Here is a 26866-nt window from a genome sequence, read left to right on the forward strand (position 1 = left end):
GATCGGGGAGGGGAATGGGATGGAATGGAATTCCCTGAGTTTGTGCGGTGGAGAAAGGTTCCCAGGCTCACTAGAAACGTACTTTGTAATTTCAGGGAAGTTTCAATTCTCTGTTTGCCTCTGTCCTCCATGAGTAAGACAGAGATACATTATCTTTTTAGATCTGAAACTGGGGGGGAACAGGGAGTGCCTTGCAGCTGTTACCAAAAAGGAGGCCATTGCCGTTGCGGCCTAGCGAAATGGCTGTAGCACGTGTTACCTCTCATTGTTCATTCCTCCTTCTATATCAACATCGCTTTTTGTGTATCAAGTTCTGGGTCTTTTCTTTTTCAATTTTACTTTAATGAACCTTTGATTATTTTTACTTGGGATAGACTGTGCCTCAGTTTTCAGCTCGATAGATAGTGATCATTCCCAGAACCCAAAGTAGGCCTAAAAGCACTTCTTGAATTAGTATCCTGTACAGCAACAAGGAATAAATAAAAGAATGTGCTTGGTATTAGAGCAGCATGTCTTTTACTAATTGCATGCCAGATGACTGGTTTTATTTTGAATTGTGTACATGTGACAACAGTAGTCAGAGCTGTCATACAGAAATAGATAACTGGTATTTTTTTTCACCATTCTTCACTGCCCTTAAATAAACTGTAGCGTTAATGTAATTATCGAAGTCTTGTGCTCTGGTCTGTACAGTGAGACCTGAAATGTTGGCATGAATGAAGGCAACAGAAACCTTCTTCCAAGTAAGTCTAGGGAAGGCAATGAAGCTGCTTCACTTTTTGTGTGAGGCATGGCGCTGTAGAATTTCACCCTTTAATGTGCAAATGAAGCCTGCAGGATCCTCTGAATCTCTCTTGCTCCTGCATTTCAAAGTGAGCTTTGGGAGCCGTTTGCAGGATTTTAGGCAGTGTTTAGGTCAATCGTACTTTCTCTTTCCTTCGTTATTCTGTAATAAATCTAGCGTGGGGGAGAGTTATCAGGCTTCCTTATTGATCTAATCAAATGCACACGACTCATTTAAAGGAAGAAATGTAGAAGAAAATTTTTGACGTTTTTTGTCCCTAAAACGATGTCAAAAGCCATCAGTTAATAGCAGAAGTTAGTTTGTGTAATACATTCAGCATGTAAAGAAAACTTTAGATTTATATCTCTGATTTTATGCAAAGAGCTTCTTTTATCTTTCTTCCCCCCTCCTCCCCCCAACACTCTGTCCCCAACCTTTTGCTAAGTGTTTGCTAAGTGATTTCTTTTAGCTACAACATCTATTGCTCAGGCCAAAGATGTGATAAGGTCCAGGTGTTCCAAAAAAAAAAAAAAAAAATTAACATGGAATTTAAATCATCCTCTAAAACCAACAGTAGGCAAAACACCTGCTCTAATAAAGTTGCAGGCCATGAATACCTTGAAGAGACCATTTTGAAGTTTTGAAAATTTTCCAGTTTTAAGAAGTAAGAATTCTTATTTTGTCTTAGCAACGTCACACTAGTGCACAATTGCATGGCAAGAACTGAAAGACTTCTTAATGTTAACTGTTGAAAAGAGGGAATTTTTAAAAAGAGTATTAATAACTAAAATTACACTTCAGGTGGTCTCGAAAAACTAGTTTATGCATATAATATCATTAACGGCTAAAGTGAGAAACAGTAAGTTTTAGCCTTGTTTCTTTATGTCAGGGACAAGTTAGTAGTAATAAAAATTAAAATAAACACACAGAAATTGCATTTGAAATTACCTTTGTTTTTTTTTCAGGGTCCACACATAGCATCGGTTACTCTTGCTGCATATGAATGTAACTCAGTTAATTTTCCTGAGCCTCCTTACCCGGATCAAATTATCTGCCCCGATGAGGAGGCAACTGACGGATCCATCTCTCTCTGGGCTATCATCTCAAAAGTCAGGCTGGAGGCCTGCATGTGGGTAAGCTTTGCTTTATAAAACTTAAGGAATTTTAATTTATGCACTTAATTTCTGTGTTCAGCAATACGCAAAAATGGCTGAATGGAGCAAAATAATGATGGCAGTGTACTGCCAACAATAACATATCTGCAATATAAATAGTTACTTTCCTTCTGACCTGCCTTCTCTGTGCTAGCTGTATGGTATTAATCCCCTGTAGTATTAATCTCCTATTAAAACAAAGTAGTAGGTTATTACAGGATTGTCTTTTGTCAACTGTGGTGTTGACTATTTTTCTACAGTATAGCAGAAAATATTTGTGTGCTTCAAAGCTGTTGATGCAAAAGGTAAGTTTTAGAGAGGGTATCTGCATTAGAAGTGGTCTTACAGCTGTCAGGTCATACACTGAATGCAGTTAAGCAATAAATTTCACTAATTTTGAGCCTATAACTTGAGTGAATTTGCAGTTACTTCTATGAAGGACTCAGACCCTAATCTTATAGTTGAGACTTTTTTTGGGTTGAATCAATAAAATAGATTAAATATAGTGCTATGTTGTAAAATTTTGTATATTATTTTTGTTTCTCTGCCTGTTCCCATCATGGCAAACTCTTTGCTTCAAACAGGAAAAGCAGGTTAGTTTTTAACTGAATCAAGGTCTTAGGAAATGCTGTCATCAGAACTTCCTTTCTGTTTTCCTTTCATTCCTTTTGCAGCTTTTTTTTTTTTTAATAGTTTGATTTTTGGAGGATTTTGGTCAGTTTTTTTCATTATGGCTAGGTGATTTGGAATTGTAGTTTATACAGATGTATCTGCTGTGAACTGCAAGCCAAATTAACTCTATTTTACTACTGGCTTCCTGTTCTGACTGATTTAATTATTAAATATTTGGTTTTCCAGTTCACATGTACAGAGAGGAAACTCTGAAAATACACAGTATCTGATGTCTGCCCTGGTATTCCCAGATACCTTCCAATGATACAAAAAGATATCTTAAGGCAACTTCAGTCATTAACAACTTTTAAAATTATCAGCAGTTTTGCTACCTAAAAAAGTTACATTTAGGTTGTACACATTATAGACTAAAGTAGCATACAACAGTACCAATGTCAAAATAACGGGGAAAGTGGACTTACAGCCCTCTCAAGAAGCAAAGTATGTTTTAAATTTCAGTCTCTCGAATGAGAGGACAGATTTGCCTGAATGCTTGATAAGTGGCTGGAAGTACAAGTACTTATAAGACCATAAATACAAGTTTTTTTTCCTTTTTTATTTTGCTGCTGGTTCCCCTCTGCTTAAGTTTGTTTAATGAAGACTAGAGTAATAAAAATGGCATTTACAATTACGTTTCTAGGGTTGCAAAATAAAAATGTAACTTGGGGTAAACATGCATTGCTTAATCTTCAGCATTTAAAATAACTGAACTACGAGGAGAATTAACTAGTTTAGAAATGGGTGAATAGAGCTGCAAACACTGAAATCTTGTGTCCTTCTGAGCAGCCAGGCTGGAGAACAAATGGTATCTTCAGTCTCATGTGAGCAGCATTTCTTGATTCAGGCTAGGGAAAGGACAAGGAAATAGGACCATGCCAGAACGTTTTGTATCCCCCTCTTCCCTGCCTTTCTTTCTTCTCGCCTTCAAATTCACTGTCAGCTACCTTTCCACTGAACTCTGTCTCCATGAGATTTTCCCTTGGGAGCATCCTCTGTCTACCAGTGGTGTCTAGTGTAATGTTATGCTTTCTTGGAATGTTTCATGAGTACATAAACATTGCTTGCTAATTTCCTGTAAGCCAAATCAAGTTGGCAACTGCTGCTGCTTCTTCCAATATGTTTCTTTTGTCCTAATTCCAGTTCACATTTTATGGAAGCTGTTGAAGAAAATTACTCTCAATTCTGTCTCTTTTAAAAACAAATTCTACTTAACTGGAAAGTAACAGTGACTTCCAGAAAACAAAGCAAGCTAATTTTTTTTTGCAACTCAGAACCTTACTAAAAATTTTTGAATTGAATAGCTTTTCACCTTTTAATGTGAAATCAGGAATAGTAAGTATAACTCCAGATCTGGGTATGATTGAATGAACTCGCAACGTTTTTTTAATGAAAACTGCAGCTTCTAGTAGGATCTAAAATCTCAACTTCTGATAAATGCTGGGTAATTGGAAAGAAAAGGAATTACTGGATGTGTACAGATGTGCTTGCACCAAGAGCCTGTTTCTTTTAGACTTGTAAAGTGAAATGATGTTGAAAGGCTCCAAAGTAAAACCTGGCCAATCTGCTTGATTGTTTGGAGGGAGACAGGAGGGTGGTAGGAATACAAGTTTTCATGTAAAATGTTGAAAGCAGGACGGTCCCACTGGGGACTCTGCAGGCCTCTGACTATAAAGCTGTCCAGGCTAGATATCCTGCAAGGCCTGAGTGCAGGGATTTATCTGCACAAGGGATTTGATTCAGATCACAAAAACATCAGCAGCTGTTTCAGCCAACTTAAACCAGGTACAGCTTTTTCCAGAGATTAAAATCATTACTAGTCCCCTGCATGTCAGTGATAGCCATTTCTGCTGATAATAAGTGTTACTGGGATTAAATATCACCGTATCTAAGGAATTATTAGGTGAAATGAAAATGATGCTTTTTTAAATCGCTATAAAAATTGGCTCCACAAGTCCTGGCCTGCAGAAGGACTCTCAAAAACAATCTGCTAGGTGTATGCCAGTTTTCACAGCCTTCCATCCCACAGGGACAAGGAATTCAATAGCGCCCTACATTTTTAATGTGTTGCAGCTTTTTTTCTTTCTTTTTCTTTTTTTTTTACAAGAAATGAGGGGGAAGAATAAAATTGTTTAATTGCTCAGGATTAGCAGAACAGGCAGTCTGTGTCCTGGCCAGGATAAAAATCTGTTTAAAAGACTCTTTCTACTGGAGTAATTTCCCGGTTTCCTTTTCTGAATATACTTGTATAAAAGAATTTTGATGAGCGTTTACCTTTTTGGTATGTTAGTAAAACTGCATTCAATGTTAAATTGTGAAAATAGAGAAGTAATGTTACAAAAAGAAGTGAAATAGTTACTGGTTTGTATCCCTTAATTGCTTGCTTTTTTTTTTTTTTTTAAATGCACTTAAGGAACCTGTCTCAGGCAGACATGAAATCATATGATTTTGTTGCACTTCTGAAATGTTTTGTAATGAGCATGTGACTTAACCAATTTAAAGAAAGTTCATGTCCAGTACACGCATGCGAACCTCTTCCTCGGTTAACAAAATGAAGCCAAGGCAAATTGGCAGAGCCTGGAGAAGCAATGTGACTTTTTGTTCTTGCATCACCCTGAGAACATAACCTCAAGTTAATTTTTCTGAAACGCTGTTGCTACTGTTTGCAGGCTTATCTTCCCTCGTGCCAGAAACCGGCAGATTAATGAAGTTCAGCTTGTTGCGCTCGTTTAGATTTTTTTCTTCAGTGGAAAACAAGGCGTAAACATGTGAGGCTGTGTACTTTATATGCTCAAACTGCGACTTTAACAGTTTGGGTAACTGCAGAGAACAGCGGTATTTAAAACCACAACCTGTTGACTTGGAATATCCACAGCAGCTGGAATTCTCCCTTGCATGCAGCTGCATCTAGAGCGAGAACAAAGGAAATTGAAAAGGTTTTACATAGCTTCAAAGGAATAGAAAAGCATTTGTTACTACTGACCCTAAGAAAGAAAAGCCATCTGCATGCTGCTAAGTTTTAGCACTTTTCCAATGAGCTGCCCAACTATTGTGCTGTTACCTGTCCTATATTTAAACTATTCTGACTTTAATCCAAGTTCCTGTTTCATCAGCCTATGTTTATCCATATGTTCAATCTTAGTTGTCTCTTTCCTATTCTTTTTTTCTTTGGTTAATGATGCATTGACCCACAAGACTGAAATGAGTCATTTGATGTCCTGAGAAAACAAATATAATTCTCATGTGGTGAGAAAGGAGCCATGCTTTCATCTCCGCTTCTCTTGGCTTTCTTTATTCCATCTTAAGGAGAGAGGAAACTCGAGCTCAAGCTTTGCTTAACCTTATTTTCCTTGCTCGTAGCGGCAGTAAAACTCGAGCCTGTTTTCTAATAAACATTCGCCCAAAGTCTCATGACTTTGTAAACTGTAAGTAAACTGCATGACGGCACAGGGGAGGAGCTCCCAGATTATTCCAAGGGCCATTGCAGGAGCAAGGGCTGTCACATGCCGGCAAATGTGTCTGGCATCGTGCGGCGGGGTGAGATGGCAGCGCTGTGCTGAGTCAGGGACCGGGGCAGGCAGCAGGCTGTGGCCTGCCTGGCTCTGGCTGCAGCACGGTGACGGGGCTGCAGCCTCCCCGCTGCACGGCCCAGGCTGCAGAGCTGCGCTGCCGCTGGGCAGCACGCCACTTCACGGGGCCCCAGGGATGCACAGAGCTCGTAGTTTGACCTTGGAGGCCACAGCTTGGGAACCGCTGGCCTGCCGCGTGGTAGTCTGCTTTGGGAGAAGCTGAATTTCCCTAAGCTAGAGAAGGAGGAGAGTGGGGTCTCAAAGCAATGCCTTTGTATGTGAAATCAGAAGGAATCTGTCTTGGTGGATAAAAACAACCATCTCAAGGCAGCTGGTCTCTGCAATTCTTCTGGAATAACACAGCAGATATCTCTGGCTTTTAATCTTTTGAAATGTCTAAGGGCCTGTGTGTATCACATGTTTCCTATTTAAGAGCAAACAAAAAAATAAATCGGGATTATTCTTTTCCCAGGGTGCTGGCACAGCAATCGGAGAGCTACCTCCATATTTTATGGCGAGGGCGGCCCGACTCTCTGGTGCTGAACCTGATGATGAAGAGTACCAGGAATTTGAGGAGATGCTGGAACATGCAGAGACTGCACAAGTAAGAACACTGCAAAACAACAGAATTAATAAAACACAGAACAACTAGATGGAGTAAATAACCATTCCAATTAAATGGGAATGGGCCAAAAATCCGTTGGTGCAAGTTCACAAGGGACTTCCCAGGGTGGAAGAAGATTCTCCACCAGGTAGAGATACCTCTGGCAGCAGGAGGATGAGAACGGAGCTTGTTGAAGCACATTCAGTGGTGCAGTCAAAGTATTTGCTGCAAATACTATTTCTATTTAGAGTTTCTAAAACAGCACAATAAAGGTAGGGAAAAAGTATGCTAACAGATCAGTGACAGAGTGGGTGCTATAACAACTATGATTGTGGAATGGCTGCATTTAAAACCTCCCTGGGCCAGATGATTTTCAGTCAGTTTATCCCCCCAGGATGATACTTGTCTGCCTTGCCAGTAACAGCCTCAGGGGCCAGTGCATGACCCATTCATCAGCCTAAGGGAGCATATTTTTACTGGTGTGAAAATGCAGCCAAACTGCTCTGAATCCCTTTTTGTTACTCTTGTGACTTACTTTCTTGATAGATTAAATACTGCTTGTGTTACAGCATAGTTTGCAACTGATGCTGTACCTGAGTCAGATGTTACAGGTGATAATTTTTCATTCAGGTAAGGAGTTTGCATCTTCTCCAGAAGCTACTCATAATGACTTAAATGAAATCTAATGTATTGTTTTTTGTTGTTGTTGTTGTTGTTTTTTTTTGTTTGTTTGTTTTTCAAGCTTCTTGCCACTAATTTTCTTTGCTGTATTATTCCTCCTTATCCTGGTATTTTGTCAATCAAAAGCACTAGGTAGAAACGGGTCATGAGCCTGTTGTTACACAAACAGCAGAAGCTATTTACTACTCACGGTTGTCTTTTAACTGTTCTGCTGGGGTACTTCCTTGATACAAACAAATACTTCCTGCTACCCCCATGCTCCCTCAAATCATGGGTGAAGCTTTTGGAAATGCCGAGTTAGTAATACAAACAGGAATCCCTGTATTTTACGAGAGCCTCCCTCTGCTAAAAAGCCAAAGTGTTTTTTTTTTCTGTTATTCTAAGTAGTAAATGCTTCTTTTTCTTTAAAGATTCAGTGGCAAAAAAAAAGAAACTGCTTTAGTCTTTACCCGACTGTCAGTCTTTGCTTTGCAAAGTAATCCCTGGCTGCAAAAAAAAAAAAAAAAGTCAAACACATGGCTCAAGAGCTGAAATGCTATCTCTGTTTACTGAAACTCTCCCAGCAAATTATATGCATGTAAAGTTCTGAGAGCAGCCAGAGCTGCTTTCCAGAACGCGCAGTAAGATTAAGATTCTTGGGCAGAAAAAGAAAATTTTTTGCTAGAGAGCATTTTGTCAGGACAGGCCAAAATATAGCTAGCTGCATTGACTGCCCTTAGTAAATGAATGGCATTGTGTAATGAGTTAAGGAAAATGATGGTGTTATTTACCAGTACTTTTGATTTTATTTTCTTGGCAAATGAATTTGGATCGAAATATGTTGTTTTGTGGATGAATAGCCAGAAAAAAATTCTTTTAAAACTACACTTGTGGTTTGGTTTCTATAAAATTCTCTTAACATGAGGCTTTGACAATCTGATTAAATTGTATTGCACTCATAAAACTGACAGCTCTGTTTTTTCCACTTGCTAATATGACTTCCTTTCTGCTTTTGGCTTAAATCGTGTTTTTGCTAGATGTCTGTGGGAGACAGGCCTGCCTTTTCCTATGACCTTGAGTAAATCCCAATTTTAAGCATAGTTTATCGCTGTTTGTCCTGTAATTGCAACTTCATGAACTGTTACGAAGTCTGCTTTTAAATCGCTTAATACCAGTTGTTACTACCTACATCAGCCTCTCCCATTCCCCAAGTTTAAGCCTTATGCTTAGGAAAATGGGGGATGTGACAAGTGTCTCATGCCATGGAGACTACCGCAAATGCTTGACATCAAATGACAGAAGCCTTCTTTCAGTAGAAAGGTCTCCCTTCATCCAGCCTTTTTTGAAAGGCATGAAATCGGGTGTGTTAGATTTTAAAGAATAGCTTCCCCTTCTACTTCTGCTGAGCTGCTCTATGCCTACAAGGCAAAGCCAAATGGCTTGACGTTTTTGCGTGCGTGTGTTTTGTTTAGAAAGCTTGTTGCTGCTGTTTCTCAAAAACAATGGTAATTTTGAGAAACAGATGAGAATCTTCCATGGTGAGAATAGACTATGAATTTAACATCCAGCCTGAATGATCTGACAGGGGGGAATGCGCTTGCTAGCTTGGCAGTTTAAAAAACAATAGGGAAGAAAAGGAACTTAAAAGTATTAAACAGTTTAAAGTTTTAGTGCGCCATTCAAAATTGCACAGAGTAAAATATTATTTACTTTAAAGAGTCTAGTGATGGATTTTGTGTCATAAATTGCAAATCTAAGTGACCTGTCTCCTTGAGCGAGGTTTGGAGAAAACTCATTAGCCTGCAGATGATGTGTAAGGCTGCCTCGGACTTTCCATTAGCATACTTCAGAGAAAGCCCCTCATTTTAAAGGAACACTCACTTCTCCTTTCTGTGTGTCTCTGTGCATGCTGACCAACCCATCCTGGTTACATAAAGTGAGCTCCAGAGCTGCTCTTGCCTTGTGGCTGCTCTTTTTAAAATCGGGTGACTTTGCCCTGGAGAAGGAGTGCGGTTTACAAGCAGGGCTCTTTTTTTTTTTTTTTCTCCAAGCTGCACACAATGCAGAGCCCAGCATGCTATAGACACAGAACAACTTGGCCCAGTTTGTTAATACTTGAAACAGTATTTATGAATTATACATGTTTAAAATGGCATTTGCTTGCTCTTAATTCTCTTCCAGTCAAACTCCAGAGCAATGGTGACTTGCATCAAAGCTGCCCTTGGAGCAGGAGGAGTATCTCCAGCGCAGCTGTTCAAACCAACCTCGCAATTAGGGGAAGTGAATCTGCTCCTTAGTGCTGGGGCAGCACATTGGTAATAACACAGTGCTAGCACAGCTCCATGTCTCCACACACACGTGCAGGGCTTTTGCTTTTTGACCGTTTAAGAGTTGCTGCTTGTGAAGTGCTCTCCTCTTTTCTCTGTCATGCTGAAGCACTTAAAGCTGACGGAGGTTTCTGGTGAAAATGAAGCTTGATGCCAGCTTCCCTCGAGGTACTTAGCGGTAATGCGTAATGCATGTGCCCGTGCAGTGTCACGGTGTGCTTTGCTAAGAGGAGAAATGCGCCACTATCTCTGCTGTAAATCTAAGCCTTAATGACTGTAAGTGTTTGGGTTCATTAAGTAGCATATTTTGAAGAACTAATGATTTGCACATTAGGCTTTGCTTCTGTGCAGTATCCCTGCAGCCAAATCTCCATGTAAAAATATTTTCTAGTTGCCTGTGTTACTATCAGTCGCTGCTGTTTGTTTACTTCCCAAACTGCATCTTGCCCTTGAAGGAATACAAATGTGAAAAAGGGTTAAATCCATAGAATTGCTGGGATGCAGCAGGGCTCGTTGTAAATGATTGAGTGCCATCTGCACACTGAATGCCGGTTGTTGCTGGGACCTGTTTTTGACTCCACTGAACCTTTACTGGTTGTGGTTTGTCTGGCCATCACATGACTTCTCTGAAAATTCCCCCTCCCCTCCATTTCCAGTAAACTGTTTGAACAGGAGTGACTCAGACTGAAACCAGCTTCCCTGTAACCACAGGGCTTGTTAAAGAATTTGTCAACGTGGACTCAAGAGGGTTTGTATTAAACTAAGCTGCAACTGCTTCGGTTTGCATTGCGTCAGGAGTTCCACCGAACAACTTCCTGCTCGGAGAGCCGGCTTCTTGTCTGCAAGGAGTTAAACTGATGAACTTTGCGATAGTGACAGTTAGACACATGCTAAACCCATCTTTCCAGCATTTCTGAAAGGTCTTGTGCCTTGAGCTGGATTGCTTTTCCACGTCCTAATGCGGGGTTTCTCTTTGCAGAAGCAGAACAAAGTAGGCTACCACACCCAGCCATGGTTACTGGGAGAACCCAGCACTGTGTTCTGACACGACACTGTGACTTCACTGAAATGGAATGATTAGGTTCGTCTAATAAGCAAAATGTTACTTAATTAGCAGCGTAAAGTGAGATCGCCAAATTAAAAATGGATCTCTCCCACGATTAAACTAACAATTAGTATCTGATAAGTTCCTGCCTGTAAAGGATTCCCTGGCTGCTGGCTGGTTTAATCAAAAGGCTTTAAGGGTATTCTTTAGAAGAAAAAAGAAGTTCGAGCAGACCACAAGCAGGCTTTTATAAAGTAGTTATGATAAAAATGGAAGTGGTAAAGTCGCGTACAATAACTGGAAAACATTGACTTCTTTTTTTTCTTTCCCAGAAATAACTTGTTTAAACCCAACATCAAATTCCGTTCATAATTTTCCTTGCTAATTCTTCCAGTCGCCCCCTTTCCTCATCAGCTTCCTCTCTTTATTAATTGTGCCGTACAAGGATGAGGTTGGTGTTTGGTCTAGGCTGCCTGATGGGTGGCCACCAGGAGGCTTGTCTGCACACCGGGCGTTCCTGCTGTTCGCTGGGTGCTTTTGTTAATGCACGTACGGGAGGTCTCTCCCCGCTTTTATCTTGGCCTGTAATTAAATGTAAACTCAAAACTAATCCAAGCTTGAAGCTTCTCTCCAGAAACTTCGTACAAATGCTATAGCTTGAGAGTGAGACAGCAGACTGGTAGTAGTAAGCTAATAGCATAATGTGATGTTTTTCACAGAAAATGTAATAAACTGTGAGCATATCAAGCATTAGCTTTATTTTAAATAGTTCACCAAAATTAGTGAGTTGAGATAACCTTTGGAATGGGTCAGTGAAAGCTTTAAGTAAGGGAACTGTTGTTACCAGGAACTTCCTCAGAAAAGGGGTAGCAAAGAGTTAAGATAGGCACAGGGTAGACAATAGGAGCTATGAGTAACAAATGTGTAAGCCACCTCCTTGCTGGATTTCTTTGGACACTGGCAAGAAAATAGGGCAGTCTTGTGCCTGCATTGTTCTATTCATTTGCACACCTGCTTACAGATAAGGAAAAAACAGCAACGAGGGTTTGCTAATGGTAATCTAGAGATGATTTTTTTCCATGTTCTTCTTTGAGCTGTTCTTTGTGATACCTCCGTTAGCTAAAACTCATTTACAGGGCCCTCTGTCTTCTTAATAATTAGTGTGAAAGTACATAAATCAGTAACAGTCAAACCACTGAAGAAATCTGGATTACTTTGTAGTATTTTCACTTGGTTTGAGGCTGTTAGCTCAGAGGAATTTCTACAGCAACAAATACCTCACTTTGCAGTAGAAATTAACATTTTAATAAAGATTATCACCAAGTTTATTGGAAGTCTTGCATGCTGCTTTTGTACTGCAGCTGCGGAGTATGGAGAAGGGATCTGCCATTGGGTTTGCATGCCCTGTTCACCCGGGTTGGCAATGGTTGATACAACTTTCTAAGGGAACAAACTGGTCCTGGACAATTGTTTCACTCTTTCAGAGTCATATGGGCTTTTCTCAGCTTTGTGATCTGTACAAAAGAAGCAGCAGCTACTCAATAAACCTCTACAGCTTCAGTGAGGCTTTATGGGAGATTTGGATCTGAGGGGGGAAAAATAAAATTAGTTGTCTACATGTTTTCTAGGGAGTAAAGTTGGGGTGTTCCTGTCACATCGCTGCATAGGGCTCTTCTGAAACATTCAAGTTAGTCTCAATTTCATGGTTATATATAGTTTGTTTTTAAAAAAAAAAAAAAAAAAAAAAAAAAACTTTATATGGACAGATAAGTGGCTGCATTACAGTGCTGGAAAAGTAGCTTCTAAAATGCAGTTGACCCAGAAATATTTCAAAGAAGAAGTTAAAGATCGGGTTCTTAATTTTCTGATTTTCAATCAGAAGTTGGGGTCAGATGAGCTGCTTCAAAAATATTTTTTCCGAGAGAGCCTTCAATAACTGATACAAATTAATTATGGTATCATAAGAAAACAGCAAGTTTTTTTTTCCTGCTTCAGACACTGTTTAAATATCTGTGTTGTACAAGAGTCTGGTATGCAGACCACTTCTCTGAGCTGTCTGGGAACCTCAGCTACTTCCCAGGGTGAACGAGCGAGAGGTATGCTTAGCGCTGCACATCTGCTGAGTAGGAAGACTTGCAAGTGCAAAAGGATTTGTCAACTGTGTCTAGAAGTGCTCACTTTTATTACACAAGTGTTTTTTCTGTATATGGGCTTTCTTCCTTAACTTATTTCTAAATTCCCTATGGGGCAAGAATATAGTGTTCTTTTTGAGTGTCTTTGGTGACTTCAGCTTTGCTTTGTAAGGGATTGGAAAGGTCAATCTGTTTGTCTGGTTATCAAAAGTTGCTTCCTTTCCTGATGGTGATGGCTGAAGTAAAGTGACTTGCTTAATTCTAGCCATCTTGTATCCTCTTTTTTTTTTTTTTTTTTTTTTTTTTTTTTTTTTTTTTTGCAATGCCTGAATTTTAAACCCCCCAAACTAGGACTTTATAACTTAAATAAATAATAAAAAAAAAAAAGTTGACAACATCCTGGCATGGCGCTGTACACATCATGTCACTGTAACTAGCTTGGCAGACCTGTGGCCATAATAGCTAATTGCAGTTGCAGCCCTGAGATAAACGAGCACTCGCTGTGCAGCTGCAGTGGTATTTTAGGCAGCCAGTACGTTGGTGGAGGCACTGCCAGCACACACTTTCAACTGTAGAAGCAAAGGCTGCAGAGGTCAACGTGTGATGTGTGGGAACCGGAGTGATAGGATGTTCTGCTGCTTCATTCTTCTCTCTGGAGGTGGCTGCTCCTATCTTGTTCTGGAATCACGGAAGAATTCATCCTGAAAGGGACCTTAGGCAGTCTTTGTCCAAATTTTGCTCCAAGCAGGGTCAGCTATGAGATAAGGTCAGGTTCCTCGGGTATTACCAAGTCTGGTCTTGAAAACCTCCATGGCTGGAGATGGCATCACCTGTCTGGGTGTTGTGTTCTGAAGCTGGACTGTCCTAATGGCTTTGCCGCCTCCCTGGCAGATTTTTATTTCATGCCTTCATGCACCACTACAAAACTGAAGTGTCCCAGGGCATGTGTAGCTTCATGCCACTGCACAGACCTGGCATGAGGATTGGAGCAGAGAGGTGGCAGTGGATGTGGTAAAAGGTACTGCTCTATGGGACACATGATAAGACAGGAACAACTTTCTTCCTCTTCCTTCAAACTGCCACTGATGGCAACATCACCTTCTTAACATCCAAACATCCTCAAGAATTTGAATACAAACATGTGGAAGTAGATCTGTATTTCCCTCAACAGTGTGTGTTCAGTGTCCTTGTCCTAGCAAAGGCTAGTAGAGGAATTCACCTGTGTGTTTGTTTCCCTTGCGATTTGTATATAGCACCTACTCATCCTTGCGTACAAATATTCTGAATAATGCTTTGAAATCTCATTAACTTCACGTCATTAAAGTGCCTCTGTCAAAGATTTGAAGAAGTTTTGTAGGTACTGCTCTCTTTGTCTTTCCATAGTGCTTCAGTAAAGCCTACAAAGGCGAGGTCCCCATTTCATTGCTGTTCATCCTACTTCATATTGTAATATCTGAAACGGTGTTTTCATCTTCAACTTGGACATGTATTTCTCTTGTAATTTACCCGTATGATTACACTATTCCTTGTCCAGATTCAGTGTCTCAGAAAAAAGAAGTCCTCTTGTGAAGTACAGTTTATTTTTATTTATTTTCTCAGGCTTAGAATTCAAGCCCTTCCTCCTACCACAGGATGTCTGTCCTGTGCTTGTCACATACAAATACCTTTTGTCAAACTTCAGTGCTTGCTCTGCCACCTTCCCTTTGCTGCTTTCCATAATTCTTGAAAACCTTTTTTAACTTTGTGTTTTGGCAGCTCATTTTCCAATGTATAGGTCCTTTCTTCCCCAGAGTTTCTAGCGATAAGTAAGTTTAAACCTTACCTCTCACACCCTCTTCTCTCCAGGTATCGAGATGGAAATAGCCCCTTTTCAGTTTGCCCCTTACTTGCATTAACCTGGAAGTATTTTTGGGGAAAGCTAGAGCAGAGGCTCAGGACCACAGCCATTCCCAGACACATTCAGACACTGAGAGTCACTGCAGCTGAGGGAGCGGGAGATCAGTACCGCCGCGCACCGCTGTCAGAATATTCCTCTTGGCAGCTTACTGGAGCCTTACTCAGACCTGTCACCTTTGATGTCTTGCAGGAGACGTATGGAATGGGTTCTCTGGTCGCTGAGTAATGAGCTATTTGCAGCGATAGGCACTGGCTATCAACTGTATCTTGGTCTCTGTTCCCTTCGTCTTAACTCCAGGTTCCTGCGTTGATCATTAAACATAGCTGCTGAGCTGCTGCTTTCTTAGCAGGGATGTGTGGTGTAACCTCTCAGCCCATAGGTAGCTATCTGCCTTCTTGAAAACTGCTCTTCTGCAGTTAATATGTTATTTCAATGAGTTAATAATTCTTCCCAGTCCTCTGAAATTCTAGAATTCATTGCCTAACCACAAATGGTCATTCTCCCATAAGTTGTGTTTGATTCCATTGTGTTGTAATAGAAAGCCAGAAGAAACAAAATATTGTGCAGCTCATTTTTAACATAACTCAGATTTTTACATGAAAAGGAGCACTGTCTTTGTAGGCAGCTTTTTAAATGTTAAGGAATTTATAATTTTAATAATCTGAGACGGTAGCTGCACATGTTGTCTTCTGTCTTCGGAGAAAAATGTTCTCCTCTGAAGATTATTATTTGTATAATTAAACTTCGTTTCTGCTAAGAAAAATACTGTATCCATAACATGTATTAGGCTCAAATGCTGGGGGATTATCTGCTTCTTCCTCATGTGCAAGTTGTGCTTTTGCATCAAGGGAGCCTGCTGGCACCAGGATAAATGCCCTTCTTTACAGCAGCTTTGCTGTTCTTATTGTTTGTAGTGGACCTGTTCCATCGAGGTGCAACACATTCACTTCAGATCCCTGTTTCTCTGTCATGGTATCATTTTGATGTTAATTCATGATTTTATTTTTTTGTTAGAGTAGCAAATCTGGCATAACCCATCCCAAGCCTTCCAGAAATCTGTTTTGGACTTCTAAAGGCTGCCATTTAAGGCAAGGTAATTAATATCCTACTTCAGTAACTGCATTCACACTGGCATCACTGATTTTCCCCAGTCCTGTGTTATGGCATTGCTCTTATTAGTAGAGAATACATGCACTATGAAATTGTGATTGATTTTAGTGTCGTTCTTACAATACTACCTCCCCATCCTTACTGGCCTCCTCCTTATTGGTATATTGGTGGCTATAGCATGTTTACAATGTATTTGTAAAGTATTTAATGTATTTATAGCAGGAAAAAAATGGGTAGAGAAATGTTCTTGTGGACCACAAATCAAACTCTCTCTGGATTGCCTCTTTCAGAGGCTGACAGCTGTCATCAAGGAAGGTTGGTTGGACTCACAGCTTTCTTGATGCTCCTAACAACTGATTGCAACTTTGTTAGAAAATAAGCTGTTATATTGCACAATTGTTCTACACCCCTCTGCGCAGTCTTTCAAGGGAGTAACTTCTGTGAACAGCAAATTGTGACCATTCTGTGTTCTGATACTGTATCAGTGTTATGAAAGGAAAAGGATCAATATTATTTTTTTCTGCTAGAGCTTGTTAACTAAATCCAGTGAAACAATCATCATTTACAGAAATTAATTTGATTATTTACAATCATCAAATGCAGAAAAGCTTGTGCATTTTATTTTACAATGAATGCAGAAAGAAGAACTAGAGATTTAAATTATAAATGGAAGCAAGATAAAGTAGAAGAACAAGGTGAAGCCTTGTAGCTAAGATGAGTGTGTCCATTCACTCTTTCCAGAAGCAGGACTGTTTTCTGGGGGTAAATGGTCCATACTTGAGGACTATGGCTCTACTTGAAGCTGTATCACAATGCATATTTAGAGGAGGAACATTGTGGTATGCCTTACTTAGCAGCAAACCATGTAATTTCTCTTTACTAGATCCCTTTAGGTTTGGAGGTTTAGGAGAGTTTTTTTTTTTGCTTCTTGAACACAGTAATGAAATGCTGTTATCAATAAAATGTGCCATTTTACTAAAGGCAGATATGAAGCAAGCTTCCTCAAGCCGCCAGCTGAGACTTGTGAATCAGTATTTCAGCACTGACCTTTTTATGCCTCTTATTTCCATTCCAGTTCTTGAGATCTGATGATTAACCCAATGAAGTAATGTTTAATCATTTAACCTTCCTCTGCCTGTATTGCAGCAGTCACAGGAAATCTATTTCCAAACCAAAAAAAAAAAAAGAACAAATCATCTTTGAAAGGAACATAGTGAGCAAAAGTATCCTGAAATGTTGTAGCGAATGAATCATATTAGCTGAGAGTCGAGTCCAGTCTAGATACTTTAATTTTGGGGGAATATGTTTTGCCTGTAAGTAGCTGAACTTTTATGTCTTTTTAATATTTTTTTTTAAAGCAGTAAGTTATGAAAGTTGCTTTGCTTTAATTTCTAAAAAAAATTAAAGATTATTCCCTATGCAGGATTTAAAACAGAAAAAAATATATTGTGAAATAGGTAAAAGTTGTGAAACTGATGATTGTATTCTCTGAGAAATGAAACTTTTAAGGGTTTTTATTATTGCAGATGTTGCAAAGATTTGACAAATGAAATTTAAGGAAGCAACCAAACAGAACTATTTCTTAACTCGTTTACATTAAAGTAAGGGTAAAGACTGCAAATATATATCTGTTGTAACCCTGATGTGTATGTTGCCATGCAAATTATTTGTATCTGTGATTACATTAGATCATGGGAAATAAGAAAAAAAATCCTAAGGTTATCTCTCTTGGCTTATTTGGAAAGTTTGAAAAAGGAAGGCAAATTGCAAGTTCCTCACTGAAATTTTAAGTGCAGTAGCTGTGCTTTCCATGGAGTACTTCATAATAGATAATGAATGTAAAATAAAATAATAAGAACTTGAAGAAACAATCTGGGTAAAAACTTAAATAATAAAAAAAAAATTATTAATAAGGTAAGAAAAATGTTTGTAGTGTTTGAGACAAATTTTTTCAGCACTTTCATTAGTGTTTTCAAAGCAAAAAATGTCTTGCTGGAGATAAAGTTTTAAGGCAGCCTTCATTTTGCACTAGTCTAGACATCTCATGAGGGAAGCTGTTTATTTTTAAGAAATGTGATGAAAAATGTGTTGTGCTTACACTAGGTTAATACAATCTATTTGTAATTGTAATAATAAATAGTTTATTAAACCATCTGCACAGCCAGTGTTAACTTGTAAGAGTTTCTTTCCAGTTCCAGCCTGTGAGCATTAATACAACAGTGTCCTAGCAATACAGTCCTTAGGATAATGGGTAAATATGTTAAAATTAGACTAGAAACTATTGCCTTGAAGTATATCATGGGTGTATCTGAATAATTTGTATTAATAATGTATTGTTTTAAATATACTTTATTAGATTTATAGAGCTGTGAAAACTTTTAGATTGGCTTATCGAAGTGCAAATGTTGTTGTAACCCCATGAGCATTGTGAAATGGTGAAAAAAGTAGGAACTGAAACTCTCATGGTCACATTCAGCCCTGTTAGTACGGAGGAGACATCTTATGAAATCCCTACAGAGATGGCACTGCTTTTTCAGTTCATCTTTGCAAAAAATAAAAAAAAATCTGCCATTGAAAGGACAGTGGTACTGAAGAAGTACACTGAAGCATAACTTTTTAAACTAAATAATAGAGAAACTAAAAATGTATTTCTGCTTTTGCACTTGGTCAGGAGTTAGAATCCCTGTTATCCCCTTCGTCTGCCACGTTTAATTGCCTTTATTGAGAGCTCTGTGATCACACTCGAGAGTCTCGCATCCTTTTCGGTTCATGTCCTAAATCCTCAGTGGGATTTAGGACATTGCTGCTGACCCGTTATCTGTGCTCATATGTTAGCTTGCTGTGGTTTTATTTACTAACTAGAAAATAATGATGAGGGAATTTTAGTTTGGGTAGGAACTGCCCTTGATGTTGCAAGATCTCTGGATGTAGTTCACTGCTAAGCTATCATTTTTTGTTACAAATGACAATTTTTGGAAAAATGCACTCTTAACTGAAAAGCATTAAAACTGTACTTTCTGTCTCAGGCAGGCGTCCCCTAGACCTGTTTGTACTAACATAAGCTCAAGAGGTTGGTATCAGCCCCCCCAGGAGCAGGTTTTGGTTATTCGTGCATACTGCACGTATCCTAGAAGTTAAAAGAATAACATCAGGAACTGCTTTTTGACACAGTGTAAATATTTCATTGTGTTCCATTTTGCAATAAGACATTCATGGGCTGGATCATGTAATCCTGAATTGTTACTCCGGGTTGAAGATAGCAAATTTGCCCTTTGGAGGATATTCCAAAAGCCTTTTGTATTCTCCTGAGGTTAAAAATGTCCCAGTGGAAGATGTAGGAAGTCTCGTTTATTTGGCTTTTTTCTTTAAGCTACAGTATTTATTTTTTTGTTTAAGTATGAGCTATAAATAATTATTCTGATATTAATAATAATTGTTTTTAATTTAAGAATTTACCTATTTTTAAAGCTTTGAAATGGTGAACAGTTATCACTTGAAAACAGTGTAAAATCATACCAAATGGCCTTATCACAGATTTTTTAAATCTGGCATTAAAAGTTATGTCAGTTCTGTAGATCAGAATTTAATAGGAATGTGAAGTAATTGTAATTTACTTGCACTGGTATGGAGTAATGATGGTTTCAACAGAATTGTAACAAAGTTAAAATTGCATAAATTGAATTCTTCTGGATTATCTTGTAGTTATCTTGCATTAATTACTGATGTGGTACTTCCTTGTTAAATTTATCTTAACAGTTTTGTACAACATGCAAATCATTGAATATTGTTCCTGGAAAATCATTACATATTAGATATTCATTACATATTGGTAGATTTTTAATCTTTTTTAATAATTTCTTTTTAAAGCTAGCTGTTTCCAAAGATATTCAGCCTTGTGTAACTATTGTTGCCAAGCCTGAGCAGATAACATTGACCCTGTTTTTAACTTCTTGGACAGTTTTACTTTGCAAGAATTTTATTCTCCTGAAATCACTTCTCACATTCAAATTAATTTAAGCTGCTTGTGAGAAATCCTTATTTTTGCTTTTCAAAAATGTTTACTATTTGTGGTAAACTTTGAGACTCTTGAGTTTGCCATGAATATGCTTGAAATTTGTGATCACAAAATTAAAGTAGGCAACATGTTCATAGTCTGACTTCATAAAGAATAGCTCAGATGTTACATGGTCAGCCACCTTTGTTTCTTTTCGAGTACTCTAGGTTTAACTCCACAGATTTAATGAACTTTACAGACCTGCTTTAGAGAGAACCTAGAGTTAGCTGTTCTGAAAAAGAACCTGGGTTTGCAAACAGATAATGGGATATTGTATTCTGTCTTTGTGTTTTGAGAAAGTACCTTTTTATCATTGTAGATGGTATTGAAGGAATTAATTCCCTCTCTTTGGTTAAGGAATAAGGTAATAGTGGAATAGTGGCACTGGCAATTCAGAGATAGGTGGGAAGAAGTACTAGAAACCTGTTTCCATAGTAAAGTGAACTTAGTGCCACTTGCAGAGTTTTGACGAACCAAATCTGTAAGGAAAACTAAAAACTCGCTACATGTGGGTGGTCAGATTTTCACACCAAGCATCGTCAATTTCTCTTTCTTCCCTCTAAGCCCAGAACTTCAAACTGACTTTGTTTTTGTTGCAAAAATTCATCCAACTGCAAAGCAGAAAATCCCAAAGCATGGAGGATGTTGCAAGCACATACACTCTGAGGTGCGTTCATTTGGGGTTTTGCCTCATTAATGCCTTTGTTTTCTTGTTGGCAGGATTTTGCTTCCCGGGCTAAACTGGCTGTCCAGAACCTGGTGCAGAAAGTTGGGTTCTTCGGCATTTTGGCCTGCGCTTCAGTAAGTTCATTTCACTAACAGGGGGTTTGTAGTCACAGATGGTACTGCAGCAAAGTTAATGCTGTGAACTGTGGGTTGCTTTATTTGAGTCCATATGAATCTTCACATCTTGTTTGTTATTTCTGTGTTTTCTGTGGTGCTTAGGGATGTGGGATGGTTGTGGTACTGGCGAGTACAATAGCATGGAGAAACTCCAGTCCTAGATTAGTACAAAACCTAGGGAATTCTGCATAAATGCACAGCTAACAGTTGTTATCCCTTTCATCAGCTTTACCGTTGGGCTTCTTGACACTCATTCTCCTTGACAAACAGTGAATTTAGAATAGTACTACTTGTGCTACTGTGCAAGAGGGATCCCTTGAGTTCTTGGGTGGCTTTTTTTTTTTTTTTTTTTTTTGAAAGATAAAGCAATTCCTAAAACTGAAGAAGTTTCTAATGTTTCTGCTTCAGACAAGGCATGCTCCTGCCGTTAGTTTGAGGCCATGTCTTCTCTAACAGAGGCAAATGCTCACTGCTCTGTTAGTGGGTGTTTGGCAGATCAGCTTGTATGCCCTAGCTCCCCTGTCAGCTATCCTCTTGTGACTTTCCCAGCCCCGATTGTTACCTGGCAGGGTACAGCAAGAGCTAGGCTGTTAACCTCTAGTTTCTGCTGGAGCTGTATTACTTCTTTAGATGCATGTGTCCTGTATCTTACAGTGCTTGACATGTTCAGATTCAAAGATACACATGGATTAAAAGAGTGGAAAAACTTCCTGTACAAAGCCTGACCAGGATATTTGTCCATAGTAGTCCTAAATCTGTTTAGGAGGTGACTTTGGGTTACTAAGAACTAGGGAGAGCAGAATGCAGGAGAGCATTTCAGTTGTGGCTATCTGAACTGCAGACTACTTATAGTGTTTTTTTTTTTCTAAGACAGATGTGTGAGCATCTCCACTGATGCTATTTTAGTGTTTTAAGTAGGCTAGTACTGTTCTTTTGGAGTGTGAAAATACCGAACTGTTTGAGGTTTAAACCTCTCCCTGGAAGCTTGATGAAAACCGGTAGGAATGACGTGCCTTGCTCTTCCCTCCCACACACAAATGCAGAGATGTGATTACAGTAAAGGGGGGATTGCAGGTCCTCTATGATCCCATTCTTCTGGAATAACCACAACCATTAGCCAGCTGCTCAGCTGATGAGGTATTAATTCCACACTTGTCTAGAGTCCCTCTTAGTTTCCTAAATTGTAGAGATTACAATGTTAACTATTTGCTCAAATGCAAGTAACCTGTGTTAGCTGGAAAGAATTAAGCTGATTGCAGTTGCTGGCACACAACCTCTGTTTACGAATCTTTTGAACTGTCTTATTGTTTAGAGTGGGCACGTAGGTTACAAGCTGTTCTTTAAATCTTTCCGTCCAGTAAGCTCTGAGACTGCTCCTTGGCTGGCTCTGACTCACTGTTCTCTAGTCACCATCTTGTGAGACATCGCTCGCGGCACGGGCTGTTTGGTCTGTCTTGTGTAATGAGAACAGCTCCGGGACGGCAGGGATGAGTTACTGGGGTAGCTGGACAAGGTGACATGTGGGCTAGTAGGGAACGTGAGAAAGGAGTTGCTAGATGTGAGAGGAGATGTGTAAGCTCTTCAGAGTTCCTGCTTAGTAATATTTAAGTATTTGCTTAACTTCTTCCCTACTTCTGGTGCCCTGTTCTTCAGTGAGCTCTGAGCTCCAGCTTCCTTTTGCTTACACAGGTTGCCATGGGTTGGGAGGGATGGGGAATCACAGATCCACTGCAGCGCACCTGAGGATTTGTAAATGTGGTTACAGAATAAATGCAGAGTAGCAGCAAAAAGGGTGAGGTGAAGTGTGGGAGAGGCTCTGAAACAAGCAGAGGGATTCGAAGCTGTCCCTTTCTGTTGTACCTGTAGAGGAGGAAGGCACCCCCCATGTGTGCTGCTTGCCCTTGTGCATTTCCCCACCAGCTTCTGGACTTTTTCAGGGCTCTTCTTGCTCATTGCTGCTTCTCCTCGTGCTAGAAGGTGTCTCCTTTCCTGCCCACATTATTGTTGCCCTCTTACTTCTGGATTTTAAACAGTATCTTAGCTGAAAGTATTTCTGTGACTAGTGAAAGGGAAGAGAACTTGCTTGTGAAGTGGCAATGTAATGGCTGCCCTAGCTGCATGTCAAGGGATGGCTTCTAAATGCTACATGAAAACTCAGATTGAACTTAAAGCTTTGTGAATTTATCCAGTGAAATCACCTGAATGTAATGTTTAGTGGCAATAAGAAAACTGTGTTATTGTCTTGAGCCTAATTCCTGTGTAAAGGCAGCTGTGGGGAAGGAGCAGAGCGAGGCAGAGATTGAGATCCTTGCTGTGTTTTGGGAGACTTTGCCCTCCCATCTCTGGGCATTTCGGGCAGCTCTCAGTGCTGCACACGTGTGGTGTTCTTGTGTTTTTTTTAAAGCAAACAAAGAGAAAACCTCACTGACCTGCTGATACACCCCAATGTGGACTCGAGTAACTTTTTTTATTGCGCTGTTTAATGTGTTGGTGATACCCACAGTTACCTGTACCTAAAGCATGCTGCTCCCTCTGCGGTGAGAGTAATGCAGTCATTAAAATGTGCTGTGAACTTACCAGAGGAAAAAAAAAAAACTAAACCGACCAACAAAGAACTTACTGGAGACCTAGACCAGACTTGGCTCAGGAGAGCAAAATTATCTGGCTCTGGCATAAGTAAATAATTTACCAGCCTCCTCCTATGCTGAAGACAGCTGTCAGAGGTACAGGATCACTTTAGCTGCAGTGGGGCATGGTTAGAGACCGTTTCGGGGCATGGTTAGAGACCGTTTCAGATTTCTTCCTATGCAGGTGGTGTTGTGGGTGCTCATAAATTTGAATTGCTAGTCTATAACAGCTGAGTATAACCCTCGTAAGCTTTCTCACAGATTTCAGTCAGTCAAAGTTATTATTCTTTATAGGCTTAAATATCTACACTCCCTGTTTGTTTGTGTAACAAAACAACCCAAGTGCTGCAGGATATTAGTGATGCACTGCTACTGTAAACACACGGGGTATGTTCCCTTTATTCAGACCGAGAGCCCTCGTGCTGAGTGCGAAAGGTTGGAATTTGGATTCTTTCTTGGTTTAACTTCAAAAATATTTTACAGATAGTATCACAATACCCAATGTCAAGCCAAGGATTTAACAATAAAAAAAACAACTTCTAATTTTAAATGAAATGCATATGCTTAATAAAATTTAATCAGTGCTTTTAAACTGGATACATATGACCATAAATGCCAGTTTTTAATGTACTTTCTCAGATGGAAATCACTGGAGATAATTTTGAACACTGGCTTCCAGGAGTGATGTGCTTGTCAGTGAGAAAATTTGATAAATCACTCAAAATGGCTTTACTGTGGTTTCTGTCCGTTTCACATGGAAAACTTTGCTAGCTCTTTTAAAGTCAAGGGGCGAGGAGGGACTGTCAGTGGAGTTGTCTGGGACATTGTCTCATTAAGTCTCCGAGACTTAAGTTATGTGGTGTAACTTTAATACTTCTGTAAGTATTAAAACACAAGAGTTTTGAATTAAGTTGAAGAAGGGGAAAATGTACATTTTTCAGAGTCTGTAGTATTCCTGTTCTTCTAAGTTAAATACTGCAATTCATGAGCTTTTTTCCCTTGTACTTTACAGATTCCAAACCCTCTGTTTGACCTGGCCGGGATAACATGTGGACACTTTCTGGTTCCCTTCTGGACCTTCTTTGGTGCCACCCTGATTGGGAAAGCAGTAATTAAAATGCACATCCAGGCAAGTAGATGCTACAGGTCCCTTAGGGCTCTGGGCTGAAGACTTCTCTTTTTTTTTCTTTTTTTTTTTTTTTTTTTGCCTGTTACACTGTGTAACTCCGTAATGAATTCTGGAGTCTCCTTTCCTGACCTGAAGTAATGGAAATTAATTTGGTGCGGAGGATTTACAATAAAGAATCTGCTAGGCTCCTTCACTTAAAACTGAGGCAACTGAATAATTTATAGCTACAAACTAATGAGCTCGCTGCCTACACCACTCAGGAAATTGGTGGTTAGCCAAGTTATTTACCTACGGTTTTTACCAGACTGAAAGGACTTCGTACTCATAATGAACTTGCCTTTTTGGTAACAAATACTCGTTTCAAAGAGCACTGCAACTAGCCTTTACCAGTTAAGCGGCACTTTTTAAATGCTCCCTCAGCTGAATGTATAGAGAGAGCAGTGCTCCTTCCAGGCCCTGCTCCCTGCAGAAGGCACTCCAAGGGTATGTTTTTGGGAGTGTCATCTGCAATTTTCAGGCGTGGTTAGTGATTTTTGGTCTGTTCGATGCATGTTATTATGAAAGGGCCTGATTTCAGAGAGGCTTGTTTGATTTTTCTTGCTAACTCAGTCTTACCGGATGTTCTGAATTTGGCAATCAGAATCTCAAGTAGCTTTAAAAACTGTTGAGTCTTGATTTTAAGATGTGTCACCATTTTGTCAAATAAAAAATGAAGTATTGATTCCCTGACAATTGTTAATTGCTGGCAGCGTGGTTAGTACAAGTAGAGTGATATAATTGATGATACAGTTATGGTTAGAGACTGAGCTTTCAGCTGTAGGTTAGAGATGCTAGATGTGTCTAATGGTTAGAGGCTGAGCTTTTCAGCTTAAAATATCTCCATAGGACTCTGCAGTGCCTGTAGGTTTGTTGCTTGGAAATCTTTGCTGTCACTCTTTTTAAAAAAGCAGAAGCTTAGTAGTATAAAATTATTTGCTTACTACCCTCATCAAGCTGCTTAAAAATCTTTCTTTTGCCCTGAACAAGACTTCAATCCCCACCCTTTCTTTGTTCCCATTTTTTTGGTAAATGGTTGTTTTATTTGTGTAGTCTTCAAACAGAAGGTAACAAATAAATCTGAATATTCTTTCACTTACTATGAAAGCAGCACTTCCTCTATGCTTAGTTTAGTGTTCCCTGATTTTTTCTGCTTTAAAACTTGTGTGCTGTTAGCATTTGTTCTGGCAACATAGAAAAAGTGAACTAGTATTTGTATAATATTCCTTTAATTTTATTTGCCTTGTATAGATAGGAGACTGTTTGCTATGGAACGTAATGTTCTACACCCAGATAAAATTTAAGATTAAAAAAAAAAAAAATCCGGTCTCTTGCACTGTTGGTAAATCATCGTATTTTGTAATATGTTTAGCTATTAGAATTCTGTTTTCTGTGATGTTGTATTTCAAGTGTACTCTTGTGCAATAGCCTTGATTATTTTTTTTTCAGTGATCTTGCTGCAATTTGGAATTTAGGAAATGTAACAGTCACAGAACAAGTTTTTAATGAAACCTCTCTCTAGACAGGAAGTAACAGACTCTGCAGTGACCATCCTGGAGCTGCTTTTAACTGGTCTCTTCCTCTAGACCACAAAATCATTTTGTGTAGTTGTTATCACATCCCTTATTTCCATACTAGTGAATGCGCTTCTCATTAGATCATGTTTAAATTCATTTAAGGAGACCGTGGGAACTGTTTGTGTGTATAGGTACATCTAGACGTAGTCTTGCTCACTCTTTGCAAACAAACAAGCTATTGAATGTGACACAAGGAATTAGCAAAAGCTATTTTTAAAAAAATTAACATGACAGAAGAGAAGGGAGAGGTAAAATTACAGACACTTGTTTTTTGTGGAAAATAAGCCATGTGTTATAGAATTGTCTTCTACTGAAATTATTCTGTTTCAAATTATCATTCTCTAATGCAATGGATTATCTATCTTCCCTGAAGTTGGTCTTCTCTGAAGGTACCCAATGGCTCTTACTTGTTCTTCACTAGGTGTTTCTTTGTTTTGCTTCTCTCTGAAGCACGTGAACAAGGGGGCTATCATTTTTTCATCTCTGTGATCTGTAAGTCCGTCTGTTTGTGTAATGGGATGTGAATTTTTCTGCACAGTGCTGACTGTTTTTCCATTAAAACATTGTTGACGGAGTAAAATGACCTTGAGCTTCTGGGAATTTAAGTTTGGGGAGGATGCGAATGGTTAGTAACACAGGCTACAAAAAC

The 26866-nt window shown here is 39.2% G+C and overlaps 1 protein-coding gene across 2 annotated transcripts in view; it reads left to right on the top strand.

Moving 5' to 3' along the window:
- The window catches only part of VMP1 (vacuole membrane protein 1), a 64381-nt gene that overhangs the window by 23852 nt on the left and 13663 nt on the right, over nt 1-26866 (top strand). For both annotated transcript variants that reach the window (XM_032200684.1, XM_032200685.1), the window contains exons 6-9: nt 1750-1917; nt 6649-6780; nt 20726-20806; nt 24488-24604. In XM_032200684.1, the coding sequence (XP_032056575.1) occupies nt 1750-1917; nt 6649-6780; nt 20726-20806; nt 24488-24604 (498 nt within the window). The remainder of the gene's footprint in view (nt 1-1749; nt 1918-6648; nt 6781-20725; nt 20807-24487; nt 24605-26866) is intronic.

The sequence above is a fragment of the Aythya fuligula genome, chromosome 20, assembly GCF_009819795.1.
Source record: "Aythya fuligula isolate bAytFul2 chromosome 20, bAytFul2.pri, whole genome shotgun sequence".
In the NCBI taxonomy this organism is placed as follows: Eukaryota; Metazoa; Chordata; class Aves; order Anseriformes; family Anatidae; genus Aythya; species Aythya fuligula.